Source organism: Vigna umbellata, chromosome 1, assembly GCF_029865625.1.
Source record: "Vigna umbellata cultivar VRB3 chromosome 1, Vumbellata_1.0, whole genome shotgun sequence".
NCBI lineage: Eukaryota > Viridiplantae > Streptophyta > Magnoliopsida > Fabales > Fabaceae > Vigna > Vigna umbellata.
Window position 1 is genome coordinate 76,747,442 of NC_142165.1, and position 21,626 is coordinate 76,769,067.

General features: G+C 30.3%; 3 protein-coding genes across 3 annotated transcripts; all 3 read right to left on the reverse strand.

Moving 5' to 3' along the window:
* Positions 1–499: 499 nt before the first annotated feature.
* Positions 500–5,703, reverse strand: LOC124845369 (cinnamoyl-CoA reductase CAD2). The gene is made up of 6 exons (XM_088104275.1): positions 5,367–5,703; positions 5,071–5,240; positions 4,796–4,987; positions 3,306–3,468; positions 1,829–2,015; positions 500–1,095 (listed from the first exon to the last, which is right to left on the reverse strand). The coding sequence occupies exons 1-6, from the start codon at positions 5,485–5,487 to the stop codon at positions 939–941; spliced, it is 990 nt and encodes a 329-aa protein (XP_087960401.1). The 5' UTR covers positions 5,488–5,703; the 3' UTR covers positions 500–938.
* Positions 5,704–8,277: 2,574 nt separating this feature from the next.
* On the reverse strand, positions 8,278–10,091 carry LOC124845371 (cinnamoyl-CoA reductase CAD2-like). The gene is made up of 5 exons (XM_047322454.2): positions 9,857–10,091; positions 9,580–9,749; positions 9,306–9,497; positions 9,026–9,188; positions 8,278–8,868 (listed from the first exon to the last, which is right to left on the reverse strand). The coding sequence occupies exons 1-5, from the start codon at positions 9,975–9,977 to the stop codon at positions 8,537–8,539; spliced, it is 978 nt and encodes a 325-aa protein (XP_047178410.1). The 5' UTR covers positions 9,978–10,091; the 3' UTR covers positions 8,278–8,536.
* Positions 10,092–14,476: 4,385 nt separating this feature from the next.
* Positions 14,477–17,742, reverse strand: LOC124845370 (cinnamoyl-CoA reductase CAD2-like). The gene is made up of 6 exons (XM_047322451.2): positions 17,567–17,742; positions 17,276–17,445; positions 17,012–17,203; positions 15,391–15,553; positions 15,111–15,297; positions 14,477–14,821 (listed from the first exon to the last, which is right to left on the reverse strand). The coding sequence occupies exons 1-6, from the start codon at positions 17,685–17,687 to the stop codon at positions 14,677–14,679; spliced, it is 978 nt and encodes a 325-aa protein (XP_047178407.1). The 5' UTR covers positions 17,688–17,742; the 3' UTR covers positions 14,477–14,676.
* Positions 17,743–21,626: the final 3,884 nt, after the last annotated feature.

The window sequence follows — 21,626 nt, forward strand, 5'->3', positions numbered from 1 at the left end:
ACTACTTAATTATACAATCCAAAACTGAAAAAAAGACTTTCAAAATATATAACCTTGAAATAAAAAATAATTTTAGATGGTATAATTTAGAATTCAAAAATAACTTCCAGATTACACAATCCGAAAGTCAGTTTCTTTCCTTAAAAAATAAAACTTATAGATTATACAATTCAAAAAGCAAAATAATTTTCAAATTTTACAATCAGAAAGTCAAAAATGAATTTTAATTATATTTCATAAGTCTCATAAAACTATTTCTTTTAACACTCTCCATCTTAAGGAAGTCATTTTTTATTTCTATTTGAAATTATTTTAAGAAAAAAATGACTTCTGAATTTTAAAATCTGAAAATTTTATAATCTAAAATTCAATTTTTAGTTCCAAACTATACAGTCAGGAATGAGAAAAATGAAAACTTTTATATTCATGGTATGCAGGACCAAAATATGAAGGTGTAGGAAGAATTTCCCCGGTAGTGAAACAGGTAAAGAAACTAAAGTCAAAAGGCAAAAGATTACTTAAAATTCTTATGCTCAACACACATGCAAACACATTGTGTGTACCAAATTTAAACTATCCCACGTTCATACAATTTACAAGATTTAATTAGCAATCAGACCTTACCTATGAATTCTCCATTTGAGCCACAAATTATACAAACACAAAAATATATGGATGAGCTAGATGCATCAAACATCTTCTAGTAACATACTAAAACAAGAATGCAATATGTAATAAAAACTCTAATGCATGTTTGGAACTTAATTGTTCCTAGCACAAACCTGACCAAAAGTAGTTTATTTCAGTACTTAACACCAATTTTGATTTATATCTTATTTTACTGTAAGTTTATTCATAAGCATGAGCATAAGAAGCCGAGTGACATCAAGGTTTCACGTTTTCTCCTCCGGGAGATATCTCGAATCAAAATTTCTTCATTAAGGTGACAAATTAAAATTTATAAACTTCTTTTCCTTCAAGCTTTCCACAGTCTCCTTGAGGCTCACTTCCAAAGGAATAAATTCAATCCCCAAGCTCTTTGCTTTTTCCTTGGAAACCTGATATATTGGCACATGTGGCTTATTATCTGCACACCTGGTAATATTGTTGACACGGTGAAACGGTATTAGTAAATTAAAAACTTGAATTATTTGTAATTATACAAATGAAAAACAAAATTAGACAGAATGAAGACTCGGTTGGACCTCAACCTAATGGGTTTTTCATACAAAAGAATAATTGAACGACCTTCACATGCAAAGTTTTTATTCTTGGCCTCATCTCAGGAACATATAATTCAGTAATGAATTCCAAATGAAAAAGTTGTACATAAGTTAGTCATTGTCTTCCGGTGTCATCAAGTATCTCAAATATGCAACAAGAATTGAATATGTATCAATATTGTATACACAAGAATACATGTTCAGATCCAGGATACCAAATTAACATAGGGAATGCATAAAAGATTCACGTATGAAAACGTCATTAGATATCCAATCATATTCTACGGAATGTATTTTGTAATAATAGCAACTTAAAATATTGTTTATGAGCACAAGTTACAATAGATTGATATTACAAATTAGGACAATGTGATAGTTGGATGTAGTCTTATCTTAAGAAGGTTGTTATGTTGGTTAAGCCAATATAATCCTAAGGTTTGTATAGTTTCAAATCATCAATGCAATGCGTTTCTGACACTAAATTCAGTTTTCAAAGAAGTAAATGAAGCACTAAACAGTAAGGTACAACACATCAAGGATTAATTTTTGCACGATTTATACGAATTGTATGCATTCTTTAAACTATCAAAATAAATCGTACTCACTTCTGTGGAAGTTGCAATGTTGGGTACAAGTCACGTAAAATCTTCAGAACTTCTGAGTAATGTGCGACTCTTTCAACCAAACAATATCTTCCATTAGCTGAAGAACTTTCATATGCTAGAATATGGGCATTTGCAACATCTTTCACGTTGACCCATCCAAAAGATGCATTCTGAAATGATTGCACACCTGCATCAAGGTGAAGGAACAATTTCTTCAATTATCTAAGAATTGGGCGGCAATGCAAAAAATCAAATATTTGGAAGCAAATAGGAAGTACTAATATTCTTCACAATGACAACTAAATAACTCAGAAGAGTGAGATGCTGTATGCCTCATTTTTCTGAGATTACTTTCATGTGTACCACATCAAGCTGATGTCGTCAGTCATTCCCAGCCTGCTAACAACAGAATCAATGTTTGACTTCAACAAAGCTTTTGTATGAATCTATGCTTCCTTCAACTTGGTTTGAACATCACATAAAGTAAATTTTTGTGAAATTTGTTAATATTATTCATCATATCGTGTAAATTTTGAAGTGGGTTATGGATGCTGATGAAAGAGTATATGATGTTTAATAGCTTTATAGGCACTTGGAGAAGAATAAATAAATCCTTTTAGCATCCTGTTTATCCAAATAAAGTCACAAAACCCTGCGCAATTGTGCCATATTTTATCTCTACTTTCAACAAAATTCAAATTTCCCTACAATTTTAAACTATATCTTCAATGGATTTTTTATCTTCAACTAATCTAACCCAATAGCATCTTCAAAAGGGCCCAAAACACTCATTCTTCCTCAATAAAATCTCTTTCTGGTTAGAGGATCTCAATGGCGAAGTTAGTACTAGGTGCAACTCGAGGAGAGCAACCCAATCCAATGGTTGCATGACCAAATGCTCCCTGATGTGTTGCCACGCACCGATCATCCTTGGCTCCTCACTAGGCAATTGTGTTCCACATATCACCTTCTTAGTGTTGACATTACAGTAGACCATCGTCATTTGTCTAGTCAATGTTTTTCAAGGCATGTTTCTGCCCTTGTTCTCCTAGTCTGTTGCATCTCCCCAATGGTGTAAAAGAACATTTGTATTCAACATTAGAGAGCATGTCGTTTCATTGAGATGTGCATTCTTTCTCTGCAATTCTATTTTGTTGTAGTGTGTAGACACAAGTAGACTAATGTGAAATACCTTGTCAGGATAAAATGGAAGAAAGTTCAACAACAAAATACATTTTAGCATTGTCACTTTGAAAGACTTTCATTATTTTTTCAAATTGGTTCTTAATCTCATTAAATCAAGACATAAATATGGAAAAAATTTCAAATCTATCTTTACATTAAAATAAACCCAAATATAATGGCAAATTCATCCATAAAGGTCACAATATATCTAAAGCCCAAAATACATTGTACAATAAAATGCAGACAAAGCAAATCTATAATTTTTTCAGCATAATATATAAATAGTAATTACCATTAACTACATTTAAAATTGAAGCAGCACTGGTATTAAGGACTGGTTGCAAGAGAGGTCCAACAACCATTGCTGGGTTAATTGTAACCATGTCAATGTTGTTTTCTTTTACAAATTTCCAGGCAGCATCTTCAGCCAAAGTCTTTGAAAGTGTATACCACATCTGAAACATAAATAGAAAATAGCAAGAAATGTGAAGAACATGATAACATAACATACATGACAAATTATAACACTTTGTCAACATTTGAATAAAAATAAGTATTACAGTTGAGTAGCAATTGTCTAATGCATTTAATATTACAACTATTAAGTTGTCATGACATATGTACATAATGAGAGAAGCATTTAAAATAGGTTAGTTCAGTAGTGCAACTATGCATCAGAAGTGAATAATCTCAATACTTGGTTGTTGTCCTTGTGAGATATTTCGTTTGATTTTTCTATGAATGGTTTCTTTGAATGATTTGTAGCATCGTAGCATCTGAAGTGTATTTGAACATTAACAAACAATAGCTCATTTCATTATTAACTTTTTTGTAAACAGTAGGAAGACCACAACTCCTAGTGGAAACTTAAATATATTCGTAAAAGCTATTGTAAGCATAGTAACTTTTAAGTTATAACATTCATATTTTAAGTTGCTCTCTTTGTTTTTATTGCTCAATGGTGGAAGAATTGTGGTTGCACAACTCCAATCTTGTAAAAGCTAGCAATCAATATTTTAAGCTTGACGTATAGCTCATCGGAGCATCTGGAGTGTATTTGAACATTTAACAAACAATAGCTCATTTCATTATTAAATTTCTTGTAAACAGTACGAAGACCACAACTCCTAGTGAGACACTTAAATATATTCATAAAAGCTATTGTAACCATAGTAACTTTTAAGATATAACATTTAAATTTTAATTTACTTCTTGCTTTTATAGCTCAATGGTGGAAGAATTGTGGTTGCACAACTCCAAACTTGTAAAAGCTAGCGCAATCAATATTTTAAGCTTGTCATGTAGCTAATCGGTGCACAACTGGAGTGTATTTGAACATTTAACTATTATTGTTTATAGCTCATTTCATTATTAACATTTTTGTAGACAGTAGGAAGAAACTAATTAACATTTTATTTATTCAGAATGCCAATTCATTAAAAAAAGAAAAAAAAAAAGAGGAATAGGCTTGACGATAAAAAATTGCATGATTTGGATTACATCAAATATAATCAACAACATGCTCATAGATGCAATATTAGGGATGAAATTGACCTTATTACACTCAAATGACATTGATTAGTTCAATGAGTGGTTAGTGGGTCAAGTGGATGACGATAATGACAATGAAGATGGAAAATGAATTGGCCTTTTATGATCCCATTCTTAATTGAGCAACTGTCTATGAAGTTTCAAGTGCTGGAGAGCCAAGAATTTATACAAGGATAAAAGCAAACAATAAAAGAAAGCAACCATCAATTGGTTGCTAGTAACGGCACATACCTGTGACTCCCTACAGAAATCTGGATCGGAAAACCATGTTTCGTCAACCACTACATCAGGAGTTCGAGGCTTTCCGTTGTACGCAACAGCAGCGATAGAAGAGGTTAAAACGACGCGTTTCAATGCTGGCGATTTCACGCACGATTTCAGAACATTGAGAGTCCCCTTCACTGCGGGGTCCAACAATTCAACCTGAAATGGATAAAAGAAACACAATATATCAGACAGCCTAGATAAATAAAAAATGCAAAAATCGAATTGCAAATGAAACAAACCTGCGGATCCTTGACATCGTGATAAAAGGGAGAAGCAGTGTGAAACACAGCGTGACAACCTTGAACGACCGAGTCAAATGAACCTTCTTCTAGAAGATTCGCCTTGCAAAGATGCAATCTCTCCTTGGCACCATCAAGCTTAAGCAAGTGATTTATCTTTTTGGGATCATCTGCACATCACATATGATCCAATATTTAATTTTCAACATGAAAAATGCATCACTGTCACCACAACCGTAACGAAAAATCGTCACCCACGAAAACAACAAATTATAAAAGGAAAAAATAACGCATACTTGGGTCGCGAACAGTGGCCTTAACAGTGTAACCACGATGGAGAAGAAATTTGACGATCCAGGAAGCAATGTAACCGGAAGCGCCGGTTACGCACGCCACTTGCCCAGCGCCGCTGCTCATTCTTGTTTTCTTCTATGGCTCTGAGCTGATTCTCTGTTCAGTGTTGTGCTCTGTTCACTGTGTCGTTTTGAAGAACCATCTGGCTTGCCTGATTCAATCTGGGAAAATGCTAGATGAATTATTTGACCGATACATACCCTGCATGTAAACTATTAAAAAAATTGGAAAATTATACATTCATGAAGATGAAGTTCATTAATTTTGAACCAATTTAGTTAGTATGTCGGACCATCACACCTAGGAATCTATTTATATAAATAATAATTATAATTTTTAAAAAGTTTTAAATAATATCAATTTATCATATATATATATATATATATATATATATATATATATATATTAAACTAGTATAGTTGTTGTGGGTAAGAGACATCTCAAGATTAATAAGGTAAATTTCACATAGACAAAGGAGTTAAATTTAACACCCGTGTAACAATTAAAAACACGATTTTATGAGAATTAAGGAACCGAAGTTCATAAAACATAAAACCCCACAAGTTGTATCACTTAAGGACAAAAATATCTTTCAAGAATATCTGAAAGTTGTCTCGTATATTTCAAGCCTTAACGAGGGTAAAGTAGATGATTATATTCTACAAATATAATGTGAGTGAACAACAATTTTACCAAGTACTTCTTTATCATATAGATGTCATAAGATATAAGATAGGTACGTAACTCTTTATTCTTTGTCAAACATGGTCGAAGGAAAACGTGAATTAAATATATCTATTGACAACATTAAAAAGCAAATTGGGAAGAATATAGCAACCATCCACCTACAGCCTTAGTTTATTCAAATTTAAATTTAAGTCTCTAAACTGTTAAAATATATAAATAGGTTTATTTTATATTTGTTCAAGGGAACTGTTAGAAAATATAAATAGATTTATTTTATATTTTACAAGGTAGCAAATTATGAAATAAATCATACAATCTGAAACATTACGAATAGGAAAATGACTAAACTAGTATTGATTGTTGCAATTTGGATAATTGCTTTCATTTATTTCTCTTACAAGTTTCTCTAGTAATTTATGTTTTGCAATTTACTTTAATGTTCTTATTGCTCTACTACACTTCCACCAATAATCACATCCATCCCATTAAATTCAATCATCTTTATTTTTTATTTAATCATTGTTGTTACTTTCCATCTTCATATTCACTAAAAAATAATTAAATTCATTGAGTGTGTAGGTGAAATTGGTGCATGAAATTAATATTGTTCATGTTAAATTAGTGTTTTGCATTCACAGTGAGACATGAAACACCCCAATTATGATTGAAAAACTAATATTTGCTAGTCCTGTGAAAAAAACTCACATTAGAGTGACTTTAGTTATAAAATAGAATAGAAAATCAATTAAGAGTAAATTCTCCTAAAAACAATGACTACAAATTTTAATTAATTCATTTGTTACTTAGCTTTTGTTTTGGAAAATGAATTTTGGAGAATGAATTTGAGTAAAAATAAATGTAAAAGTCAACTCGTTTGAATTAATAAAAAGATTGTGAAAGGTGTAGGAAAATCAAAAAGTTAATGACAAATATAATAAGTTTGATAGATTAAAAATATTTTAATTGATAAAATTATATGATTACTATTTTATTCTTCGTCATAAAAATAATTTTAAATAAAATATAATTTGTAATAATTATGTTCAAATGAAATGTGAATTATTATTTAAAATAAAATAAATAGTTAAATTATTATTGTTATTATTATGGACAACCACAGTTCAAACTTGGGAGATTTTGACATGTGTTTAAATTTATGAACTACATATTTAGTTTATTTGACATGTAGACACTTAGAATACGTTTAAAAACAATTTCACTCTCATAAACGCTTGGAATGAGTAAGAGTCTTACCAAATAAATTGACACTTGTTTAGTTAATTTGAGACCTGTTTAGAAATTAAATAAATGATAAGAATTTAATTATGAAAAAAATACAGAATCATACTGTTTTTGCATATTTATTTTTCTTTACATCGTCTCCTGCAAACCTCTCTATTGTTATTTTATATTTTTAACCCTACTGTATATTCTTTTATTTGATTTGGTGAAATTCTTAAGACGACTTAGTTGATTAGTCCTATCTAAACTTAAAATTTGCATTCCAACCATTCATGATTTGTGTATCACAATGCTTAGAAGTAAAATCCCAACATGACCAACAAAACATGCGTAATGAAACCTGCACATCTTTGAAGACTTGTATCGAACATCTAACATACATTATGCAAGATTTGGAGAACTACACGTATTTCTATGATGTCATTCCAATCAAGATAACTTTCTCTTTTTTCAATCGGTGTTTTTGATGACCAATTGAGCACTACTAAGACAAGACAAAACAAGTTAGTCTAAGACAAAGTAATGATGATTTTGTAATACCAGAAACTATGTCACTCTCAAGGAAAACAATTCTTAAAATTGTAATACTGTTGTCCCATCAATTACAGAAGGGTGTTTATTTATAGGGTATTATTATTTTAACATCCAACAAACTTTTACACACAACCATTTTATTCTTTAATCTTTCTTTTCCTTTATGGAACGAGTCTAACCAGCAAAAGTTACATTATTTTTCTTAGTTGGTTAAGTTGGGCGAGACAACACGATTTTGATGTCTATACATAGTGAAACTAATGAAAAGTATTATTTTTAAAATGCTTATGCTTCTTCACACACTTAGGTATCCCAAATTTAATATAAACTACTTTCATATGTTTACAGTATTGAACTTCCCAACTGAATTTTCCACTCTAGAGCCACAAATGATACAAATATAATGCATTAGTTGCAACAGACATTTTCTAGTAATATATATAGTATAAGGAGGATACAATCTGTAATGCGAACTTTACCAGGACACACTAAATGGTCACTCTTACAAACCACACTAAGAAAAACTTATTTCAGTACTTAGCAGTTCTGATATAAGTCTTATTTTACAGTAAATTTATTCATAAGCATGAACATAAGAAGCCAAGTGTACAACTAAAGAAGGTTTCAACCTTTCTTGAAGGGTAAAAACTTAAAATTTGATAAACCCCTTTTCCTTCAAGCTTTCCACAGTATCCTTGATGCTCACTTCCAAAGGTGTAAATTCAAGCCCCAAGCTCTTTGCTTTTTCCTTCGAAACCTGGAATATTGGATCATATGGCCTATCATCGACACATTTCTGTGGAAGTTGCAATGTTGGGTACAGATCATGTAAAATCTTCACAACATCTGAGAAGTGTGCCACTCTTTCAACTAGTAAATATCTTCCATTAGCTGAAGCATTCTCATATGCCAGAACATGGGTAATTGCAACATCTCTCACGTCCACCCATCCCAAAGTTACATTTTTAAATGTAGGCGAACCTGTATCAAGCGATGGAACAGTTTCTTCAATTATCTAAGAATTGTTCAGCAAAAACTGATAACATAGTTTTAGTTGAAAAAAACTACATTGTGTAACCAAGATGCAGGCAAATCGAATAATAGAAATTTTAGAGCATAATGTGAAAATAGTAATTACCATTAATTAAATTTAAAACTGCAGCAGAACTAGTGTTAAGTACTGGTTGCAAGAGAGGTCCAACAACCAATGCAGGGTTCATTGTAACCAAGTCAATATTGTTCTCTTTTGCAAATTTCCAGGCAGCATCTTCGGCCAAAGTCTTTGAGAGGTTATACCATATCTAAAACATAAATAGGAAATAGCAAGAAATGTGAAGAACAAGGTGAGACAACACACATGCCAAACTATAGTAAGGAGTAACATGTAATGAAAGTTTATTAGAGGAAAAGGAACATACCCCATTTCTCTTACAGTATTCTGGGTCCGAATACCAAGTCTCGTCAACCACTACATCAGGGTTTTTAGGCCTGTCGTTGAATGAAACTGCAGCAATAGAAGAAGTTACAACCACGCGTTTCAGCGTCGGCGAATTCACGCACGATTTCAGAACATTCAGAGTCCCCTTCAAAGCCGGATCCAACAACTCAGTCTGAAATACATAAAGTGAAAACAAATTATTACACAGCCATAGATGAAACAAATGAACAAAACGAACTGCAATCGAAACAAACCTGCGGGTCCTTGGCATCGTCGAAAAAGGGAGAAGCAGTGTGAAACACAGCGTGACAACCTTCAACGGCAGAGTCAAAGGAACCTTCTTCTAGAAGATTCGCCTTGACGAGATGCAATCTCTCCTTCGCACCATCAAGGCTGAGCAAATGATCTACCTTTTTGGGATCACCTGCACATCACACATTACCCAATCTTTAGTCATCCAAATAGTAATGCATCACCACAAATAATCACCCACGAAAACAAAAATTATAGAAGACAAAAAAAAAAACATACTTGTGTCGCGAACGGTGGCCTTCACGGTGTAGCCGCGTTCGAGAAGAAACTTAACGACCCAGGAAGCAATGTAACCGGAAGCTCCGGTAACACACACTACTTGTCCGGCGCCGGTGCTCATTCTGGATTATGTTGTTCTGCTCTGAGCTGATTCTCTGTGTTCAGTGTTGTGTTGTGCTGTGTTCACTCGATCTCGGAGTGACCTTTTAAAGAAGCAAAATCGATTGCGTTTTCAATTTGGAAAGGTATTACTGGGAATTTCAATTTGAATAAGTGTTAGTGGGCCATTTGCAATTAAGTGCCATATCCAGATCATAATATTAAACTAGGAGTATCAGAACATATCACGTATCATGATATAAAATTTAAAAATATGAACTTTAAACAAAAGTATGCATCATACAAATAAAAAATACTTTTATTGACATTAACTAAATTGCACGTACTATAAGAATATTCCAAAAAAAACATAACAAGATAAGGTAATCAGATTCAAAAAACTAAAGTTAAGAACACGTACGAATGTATGTGTACAAGTTTTGCAGTGAAGATGACTTGAATTTAAAATAAAAGAAAGATATGATATTTAGAAGAGCCGTGGCTTGGTGGATATACATAAATTGACATTTGCAGAATGCGACCCCAAAAGTCCGGTGGGAAGAAGCTAAATATATTGTTAATTTTTAGGTAAGATATTGTCTTGTTTTTTTTTATGTTTTCAGCGGGTTTTTCTATATTTAAAATTTATTACAATTTTTTAAAAATATTAGAAACATTGTACAGACAGTAAGAAAGAAATTCAAATAGTTGCATTGACCCGTAACATGTAAGATTTGGTAACGTTCATGGTTTTCCTGATAGGGGAACTTCTATGCAGATAATATTTTATTCAATATTTAGTCTTAAGTCATTTAAAAGTTATGTCGATTTTGATTAGGATGGGTCGAGCCTACGCATAAATGACGCATGCGCTGAGGTAAAACTTCTATATAATATTTTATCTAAAACTTTAAAATATATTTATTTGTATATTAAGTTTTAAAACCTACTTTTTGTTCTTATCAGAAATGAGTGTACTTCATCTTAAATTAAAAGAGTAGACTTTTTATATGTGGAGTATCGATTAGAAATTAGATTTAGGTTGAAATATTTTTTAAAGATAAAATTATGATGGATATTTGAGTTAAAAAATAAACTATATGCCTCAAATGTTATTATTTACCTTAGTGATACTGTTTCAAGAGATTTGAGATTAAAACATTTATGTTGATTGTGAAAATAAAAGTGATGTCTAATATAAATTTTACAGAAAAATGAAAAGGTAATTCTAGAAACAAGTTTTACTGCACTCTTTTATAGGAAAGAAACAGTTGTACCGTGATTCACCCTATTAGGAAATATTTGGATTATTTAGCTGCATGCATCTACTTTCCACGTCACCTTCTAGGTTTTACTCCATAATTGAAAGCAAAGTTTCAACTGTAACATTTCTAAAGGACAATGATATTTTTTGATAATATTTTCAGACGTCGTATATTTTTTATTATTAAATTTAAGGTAAATATAATAATAAAATAGTGAAAAAATAACATATATTATATTAAAATATTATAAAAAATCTGCATCAACTTTTTTTTTCTTTTTAACTACTTCAATTGACTTTTAGCTTGGTGGAAGTAACTATCGCTTATAATTCAATAACTTTTTTATTAATTTCTTTCTATCTATCACTATTTGTTTCTCACTTTCATATAATTGTTAATTATTGTACAATTTTCTACGGTAAAAAAGGTGTCGAGTTTAAAGTCTAAATTCACTGTTAATTTTATAATGTTCTCCATCTTCCATATTCTTAAAATATATTAATTTTGATATATTAAAAATTTTATTAATATATTTTAAAATATTAAAATTAATGTACATCAATTTATTTTTGATAATACTGCACGAAGACATCCCAAAAGGTCACTGTGAGATATTTCAAATTCATAAAGTTTGATAGTGCAGAGGTAGTCTTAGTTAGGGATCGGAGCGAGTCGGACACGGATAAGACATTATCCGTAATCTGACCTGTCGGATAAAATTGTATTCACTATTCGATTCGTTATTCACGTGGGTATCTGTTTAAAAAATATTCGCGGATACCCGCAAAAATAAAAAAAATATATTTAATACATTTTTAGAATAAAATTTAAATAAAATTATAAAATAAAAATATATAATATAATATAAATTAAATTAAATATAAATTAAATTTTAATTTTAATTTTAATTAAATTTAACCTAATAAAATATAATTTTATTTTATTTTTAATTAAATTTAATTAAAATATATATAAATTATTATTTTATTTTATTTTTTGCGAGTAATAAGTACACACAGGCGAGTAGTATACTATCTGTATCCAACCCGTTTAAAAACAGATATAAAATTTCCGTTATCCGTTACCCGCAGATAATAAATACCCGCGAATAATAATTATTCGTCGCAAATTTTACATGGAAAGACTCTGTAAAATTGTCATCCCTCGTAGTTGAAAGAAAGAGTCCATTAATTATGACACGAATGTTAATCATATTTCATATGTCTAAGGAAAGGTTGCTTGCAGATGGTTTGTTATTAGCTAAGCTTCTAGTAGAGTGTGGTGGTATTATTTTCATTGAGTTTTCTTTATTTATTTTCATTTAACTTAATTTATTTTATTACAAAAGAATTTAAAATTATTAACCAAATCTTATCAACAGAAAGAAAATATATCAATAAATATGAATTATTCACAAATTTATTTTATCATGATAATATATAATTTTTGTCACTTATTACAAATCTTAAAATTTGTCAACAAAATTTCCAACAATTTAAAATATCTATTAACTATTAACATTTTTTACAAATATTCTCTTTTTTATTGGAGTTAGATGTCGAGAAGACAAGCGACATGATTGATTCACTAAGGTAATCTTATAGAACAATCTTAATCATTTAATAAGATACATTAACTTATTACTCTTAATCATAATTATTTGAATCAGGGTCTTGTAAATTTATTCAAATTTGTTGGAAATAGCATTGTAATGATTCTTATTCTTTGCATACTTTTTAATATCTTACAAAAAATCTCACCTATACTTTCTTACGGTTTATAGTTGAAGGTGATCTCTTAAATGGGATAAAAGCCTATTTGTTAATGGTCAATACGACCTACCAATATATAACCATTTATGTGTCCAATAACTTGTTTGTATCACCGTTCGTCTTTTACTTGGTTCGGTTGTATATATAGAGAAGTTTCCTACAAAAGGTATTTTGATGTCAAAGTCAGCAAAGATTTAGCAAACTCAACAATAAATGTGTAATGAATTCAACCAATCTACCTCATTTTTTCAAACTTGTATTTATAGATTTTTGAATTAGCCCCGACCTAATCACGACCTAATTGGTAATAATCATGTTTTGATTTAAGTTAATCATCATCAATCTTAGTTATTGTTTAAAGGTGGTCGTTCAATCCAAATTGTCCAACAAACAGGTCTCTAGGTAGCTTATTGCATGTTCCTAATTGTATGGACAGTCTGGTCCTAGGCTGACTGGATAGTGACACAGGTCCCTCAAGCCCAAGTATACTCTCGAGAGGGTTTATTGTGAAAAAGGGTCCCGGGCATTTTTGGAGGATGTTTGCTTCTTTTGGTAAACGGTCAATTGGGAGATTGTAACCATTCTGAAACATTTTAGGGAGATGTGTTAGATAGGGAGAAGCTACAACCGGTGGGAGAGGGACAAGTGGCACGTTGGGATTCATGCATCTCGAGAAATGAAGGGTCACAAGATGTGAGCCATTAGATCTTTCTCGATTTGATGGTCAGGATTTGTTCATTGAAGTGCTCATTTCAACTATAAATAGAGGTGAGACTCAACGTCATTTTCACCATTTCTCTCAATTTTCTCTTGCGAATATCGAGTGCTTCATACTTCTCTTATTCAAAGGGAATAATGTCTACTGTTCTACTGTCTTTGTCTTAGGAGTCTAGAGGGAGGGGAGACCGAGGATATGCCAATGATGAATCGACATCATCGATATTGTCAGTTGGGTCATCCATCCTTGGATCAACCGTGCGAGAAGTAGATTTTGGTGACGCAGCGGCGGGTGTAGATATTAATAATTCCCCTGCTTCGGTCAACACGGGTGAGGTGGTCGCAATAAAAGTGGACGTTACAGGGGAGTGGGACGGATCCTGCATGTCTGTCTTACCTGTTCCAGGGTATGGTTGGGCTCCTCATGAGTTTGGGGAGTATGTGTCCTCCTTCATCATGGGATATTCCTTGGAGGAGTTTGTTGGTAGGGTAGCCATGATTAAGGTAGTGAAGGATGACGAACATTTCAAGCATGCTCTATGCAAGAAGAACGAACGGGTCTTTCATGAGAAAGAGGATGTTGAGCATGATTTCTTCTTCACATACTCTACCTTATTTAAGTTAATCCTCATCAATCTTAATTACTATTTAAAGATGACCGTTCGGTCTATGTTATTTAATCGACTAGTCTTTGGATGACTTATTACATGTTCTTAATTGTGTGGATCATCTCATCCTAAACTGATCAAACAGTCATACAATACAAGTATAAAAGAAAATATAACAATAATGCTTAAAAACATGGACATGCATGTTTGAAACTTAATTATCAATAGTACAAACACACCAAGAATAATTTATTTCGGCCTAATGAAGTCTTAGTTTATAGTAAGTTTATTCATGAGCGTGAACATAAGAAGATGAGTCAACAACTAAAGAAGGTTTCGACGTTTTGAAGGGTAACAACTTAAAATTTGATGAGCTTCTTTTCCTTCAAGCTTTCCACAGTCTCCTTGAGGCTCACTTCCAATGGAGTAAATTTAATCCCCAAGTTCTTTGCTTTTTTCTTCGAAACCTGATATATTGGCACATATAGCTTCTCATCTGCACACCTGGTAATATTGTTGACAGGGTAAAACGTTTATTTGTCATACGTGATTTTCTTGTTTGTTCAAATATTCAACTATAATGACAATAGATTGATAAGGTAAATTAAGACACATTCGCATTTGTGTATAGCTCTAATTTGGAAGGTTATTATTTTATTTTAGCCTATATAATATAAGGTTCTATAATATGCATTTTGGATACTAAATTAAGTTTTCAAGCCAATAAACAAAGCACTGAATAGTGGATTTGAATCGCACGCAGTCTTGAAACCATCAAAATAATTATACTCACTTCTCTGGAAGTTGCAATGTTGGGAACAAATCACGTAACATCTTCACAATCACTGAGTTGTGTGTCACCCTTCCAACTAGACAATATCTTCCATTAGCTGAAGCATTCTCATATGCTAGAATATGAGCATTTGCAACATCTTTCACATCTACCCATCCCGAAATAACATTTCTAAATGTTTCAGCACCTATATGAAGACGATGGAACACTTTCTTCAATTATCTAAGGTTTGTGCAGCGAAATAATAAAAATTTTAGAGCAGAATGTATATAGTAATTACCATTAACAAAATTTAAAACTGCTGCAGCACTGGTGTTAAGCTCTGGTTGCAAGAGAGGTCCAATAACCATGGCTGGATTTATTGTAACCAAGTCAATGTTGTTTTCTTTTGTAAATTTCCATGCAATTTCTTCAGCCAAAGTCTTTGAAAGGTTATACCATTTCTAAAACATAAATTGGAAATAGCAAAATATGTCAAGAACAAGGTAACATAATACACGAGACAACATTGTAACCAAAGTCAATGTTGTTCGTTTTATATTGTCTTTCATCGCCATTATAGTGATTGGATGAGAAGTTATAACTTATAATTAAATAATAACACTTTCTGCTTAAGTCTATAACATCTTAAACCTTTCTACCAGAAAACTATTTCTATTAATATTGTAAATTTTTATAAAAAATATATAATTAAGCTTTTAAATATATTAAAAGTAAAAAATATGATTATATTTTTAATTAAAAATGTTGAAAATAATAAATTTATGAAACATTTATTAGCGTGTATTATTTTTAAAATAATCATGGAAAAAAACACAAATTAAAAATTAATAAATAGGACTACGTAATCATTTTATTATTTATATCATTGATATTGTGCTGGTGTACTTATTTTTCATTATTTATAATTAATAATTTTAAATATGTTTATTATTAAACATATTTCATAATTTTTTGAATTTGTATGATTTTATTAAATAAATAAAATTACTAATGATTTTTTAATGGTATATTTATTAATTTGAAGAACAGAATTTTTAACTTTTAATTTTATGTTCTTATTATAATTTTTAATATTATTACTTTCATATTATATATTATATTGCTAGTTTTATTTTACACATCGATCCAAATATTTCAATTTAAATTTAAAATTAAGTAGGAAGTAAAATAATTTAATATACGTGGGACAGTTATTACATAATAATATGTAGTTAATCATAAAAGAAAAGTAAAAATAATAATATAAAATATAAAATAAATATATTATTATTGTCACTATTATTATTTTGAAATATAATATTTAATTAGTAAAATAAATATTAAAAGTAAGATTATCGTTAAATAAAAGTATAATATAAAAACATTGAAAGAAAAATATTAAATAAATAAATATGAAAATGAATTTTGATATTACACATATGAGAACTATTTTTCTAAGTAAAAAAATAATTTCTATCCATTTTTAATAGTTTTATAAAGTTTCCATTTCAAGATACTGTTTTCCAACATTAAATTAAGTATTTTTCTTTTGTTAAGTATTAAATAGAGGTTGAAAATAGATTTAAAGTGGTGACAGAAACTTTCCTTTTTTGTGCTCTTTTCTGTCCTTCGTCTTCAAAATTTGTCAGAATAAAAAACGATCGAAAATTTGGTTATTAAAAAAAGTTAAATTTTTTTTTATAAAGAAAAAAGGGAATTAGAAAGTAAAATAATGAATATAAAATATCTTTTTCCAAAAAATAATAATACCGAACATTGATTAGTTAAAGTTTGTGTACTTTATTTTCAGCCATTGTCCATGCATGGGACACAGGTACGTCTCCTGAGTCTTGGGAGACAAGTAATTTTTTCTTCTAAACGACACAAAAACATTATCAGAGGAAACAGCCCATACATACCCCATTTCTCCTACAGAAATCTGCGTCGGAAAACCAGGTCTCGTCAACCACTACATCAGGGGTTTGAGGTTTTCCGTTGTACGCAACTGCAGCAATAGAAGAAGTTAAGACCACACGTTTCAGTGTTCCGGACTTCACACACGATTTCAGAACGTTCATTGTCCCCTTTAAAGCTGGATCCAACAACTCACCCTGAAATACATAATATTTTATGTAATCCACAGATGAAGCAAATGCACAAATCGAACATCAAATGAAACAAACCTGCGGGTCCTTCGAACTCAGAAAAAAGGGAGAAGCAGTGTGGAACACACCGTGACAACCTTGAACGGCAGAGTCAAAGGAACCTTCTTCTAGAAGATTCGCCTTGAAAAGATGCAGTCTCTCCTTCGCACCGTCAAGGCTAAGCAAGTGATCTACCTTCCTGGGATCACCTGCACATCACATTTCATATACAATATTTAATCTTTCAAATGCTAATGCATTATTATCATCATCACTACAAATAATCACCCACGAAAACAAAAACTATATAAGAAACAAAAAACACATTACTTGGGTCGCGAACGGTGGCATTAACAGTGTAGCCGCGTTCGAGAAGAAACTTGACGAGCCAGGAAGCGATGTAACCGGAAGCGCCAGTGACACAGACAAGTTGGCCTACGCCGATGGTCATTCTGGATTATTTTGTTCTGCTCTGAGCTGAGTGTTGGAGTTGTGCTGTGCTTAGTGACTCTGAGACTGAGGTTTTAAAGAAGCAGAGCGGTGGTGGAGAAGACCACGTGGTTCGATAATTACACATAAACAAATAACTGTCCACTCAATCTCAGACAGGTCTGAATTTCTAAAAAGTACATGATGTCTCTCATCAACTTTGATAATAATTGAGCTCGGAACCTTAGGTTTTCTGTTACTATTGATTTAGGTTTTTTCTTTTAGTATATAGGTAAATTTGATACAGTAATTATAAAAATAGATAAATTTTTAAAAGAAAAATTATAAGAATAAATAAGTCGTACAAACCTCGCAGAACTTAGAAAAAAAAGGAGAAATTGTGCATTTACACGACTTTTGTTTTACCGTGTTGAAAAATAATTGATTATTGAAGTCGATGGGAAGTCTGATAACCAATCTCAATATAAAATCGTTTTGAAACAATATGACTTCCAATTTTATTCTTATAATTTAGTTGGATGTGAGTAAAAAAAATTTGAACTGACACCACAACACTTACAAGTCAAAATCTTATATATCTGGACTAATGTTTGATACAACCTAACTCGATTCATTAATATCACATATGAAAACGACTTAAAACTTCTTTTCATGAAAATGCACTAATGATGAGATGAGTTGCTGGGTTGAAAAAGGTTGTTGTTTAAGCTGTTTTAGATCTTGGTTGAGCTGTATCAAAACTTTGGTCAAACTGTTGAACAGTGTTAATATGAAGTGTTGCAACAGAAATTAAATTTTTTTTACTCAAGTCGAGCTGACGGATTGGCTCGACGAACTCGTGGACCAAGCTTGTCAGCCTATCCATAATTGACTACAAATACACAATAATCAATTACAACTACATTTTCAAAATTGGAAGTCTTCTTATCTTAACAAATTTCTATTGAGATTGAAAGTCCTCATACCCGTAATGACTTTGATGTAATGTAATTGATTACATATTCATTGTAATCAATTACATATTGAAGGTGTTGAGGAATTGGTGACTTTCAATTTTAAGGGATTGTAAATGTTTTGGATGAGTTATATTAGATCTTGGCTAAGATATAGTTGACCTTGACTAAACTATATTAGACCTTGGCTCAGCTGTTGGACTATGTTAATATGAAATGTCACAATGCAGGTTTAAATTACTATTAATGAAGTTGAGATGTCCGACTGGTCCGACTAATACATGGAGATAAAATTGAAAGTTATCTTGCTTCAAAATGACTTTGGACAGAGATTGAAAGTTATCATACCTAATGATTTCAATAATCAATTACCTTTCAACGCAATCAAAACAAAAATGGTGTAAAAAAATACATAATTTATTCATTTAAAATTGTGAAAATTACACTCTTGTTTATTTTTGTAATTTTTTCAAATTTACCTATTTTCAAAATTATTACACCAAATTTGTAAATTCGTAAAGAAAACCTTCATTTTAATTATATCAATTGGATATAAATAAATGGATTGTTTGTTTTTACTTTAATTCATAAAAACAAAACAAAAAATTGATCATTCGAATATTTTAATATAAATAAGTACATAGAACATATGTTCATATATTAAATTGTTAATATATAGATATTATAATAAGTTATGATTTGGTAGGTACACACGTGAGAAAAACGTGGACATATAATTATATAAGTAACACGAATTATTTTTCATCTAACCGTTTTCGTATGAACAGATCTTAAAAAGTGAAACTTATTTCATTTATATATTGTAATTTTATTTTATTATTCGTGTGAAATTTTTTATATATTCTCTTTATATTTATTTTGAGTTTATTAAATTTATTACCATCCACAAATATTTGCTCTCATACATATAAAATATTTATTCTTGATCATGAAAGTAACACAGTGGAAATCTTACACTAATTAAAACTAATTTAAAATCTATATTTATAAATTAAATTTATAAATATAGATTTAACTTAAATTTACCTCCTAATATATGATAGTAATTTACTTTTTAATAAATTGAATTATGTTAATAATATTTGTGTTATTGACAGATAAATTAATGATAACTTGGTCAATTCTTTTTTTATTTAAAATGAATATATATATATATATATATATATATATATATATATATATATATATATATATATATATATAACAATTAAAATATAAATAAAAATGTAATATTTATTTTTGAATTAAATTTTTTTTAATTTTAAACTATGATGCAAAATTAAATTTTGTTTTTATCCCAAATTCTAATAGTGTTGTCTCAAAACTTTAAAAATAAAAATAAATGGACGTAGTTTTTTATTACAAAAACTCTCTTGTTACCCACAATCATAATATGTCGGTAATGGATGAAATCTATTAGCATATCTTATTTTTTTATAACAAATTGCCAACGACTTAATATCCAATGATATATAATAAACACATTAATAAATTCGTAAAATTTTACCACTGAAATTCATGTAAAGAAATGTATTAAGGCACATTTTGTTTCATGACATTTAATATATAAAGAATATAAATACTTAAAGGAAAAACTAAAACACTCCACTTGATGAGAGAAACAATTATATATCTATTAATTAGTTCAATAAGGAGTAAATATAAAACTAAATGTAGTTATTTACATAAAGTTTATAATATTATGTAATTAAACAAGAAAGAGTGTGTTATAAATTATAAATTCAATTTGTTGAACTCTCGGAATGTTGTTAAAATACTATGTATATGCTAATAAAAATGTAATAAAATATCATAATGACATAACCAACTAATGGAATAACTATCTAATAGCATCTTAAGAATAAACTATATATGTATTAGACGATTTAACGCAATTAGATGATACATGATATTCTCAATAGATGAAAATACGAGGAAAATAAGCTTTTGTGATAATTCCTATACAAAATCTTAGGAGAAATTGTAGAATGTCACAACAAATATATGAAACTTAATAAAAAAATATATTTCACCATTGTGAATAATAAAAAAGTTGTCTAGATGAAGAACCTCTTTTTTTCTCTCTTTACAACCATATGTTCGAAGTGCTTCCTAATAATGAAAGAGAACAATATTGAAATATAACAATAAATAAATGTGGTTATCAAATGCTCAATAATGAAAGATAGAAGTGGAAAGAAAATAATAACTACCTTTAGTTCTATATGTCAAAAAGTTTAAATGCTCAATAATGAAACATCACGTGAAGCCATAATTGCTTGATAGAAAAAGAAAAGCACAATCAACTCAAGTTCAATAATAAAACCTAGCTCGATTCATTAATATCACATGTGAAAGCAACTTAAATTTTTTTTTTTTCATGAAAATGCACTAATGATGAGATGAGTTGCTAGGTTGAAAAGGGTTGTTGTTCAAGCTGTTTTAGATCTTGGTTGAGACGTATCAGACTTTGATCAGATTGTTGGGCAGTGTTAGTATCAAGTGTCGCAGCACAAATTCAATTTCTTTTACTAAAGCCAAGCTGTCGGGTTGGCTCGACGGACTCGTGGACCAAGCTTGTTAGCCTATCCATAATTGATTACAAATACACAATAATCGATTATAGTTACATTTTCAAAATTGGAAGTCATCTTGAAAGTCCTCATACCCGCAATGACTTTGATATAATATAACTGATTACATATTCATTGTAATCAATTACATATGGAAGGTGTTGAGCAACTGACGACTTTCATTTTCAAGGGATTGTAAAGGTCTTGGCCGAGTTATATTAGATCTTGACTGAGATATAGTTGACCTTGACTAAACTATATTAGACCTTGGTTGAGCTGTTGGACTATGTTAATATGAAATGTCGCAATGCAGGTTTAAATTACTATTAATGAAGTTGGGATGTCCGGCTGGTCCGACTAATACATGGAACTAAAATTGGAAGTTGTCTTGCC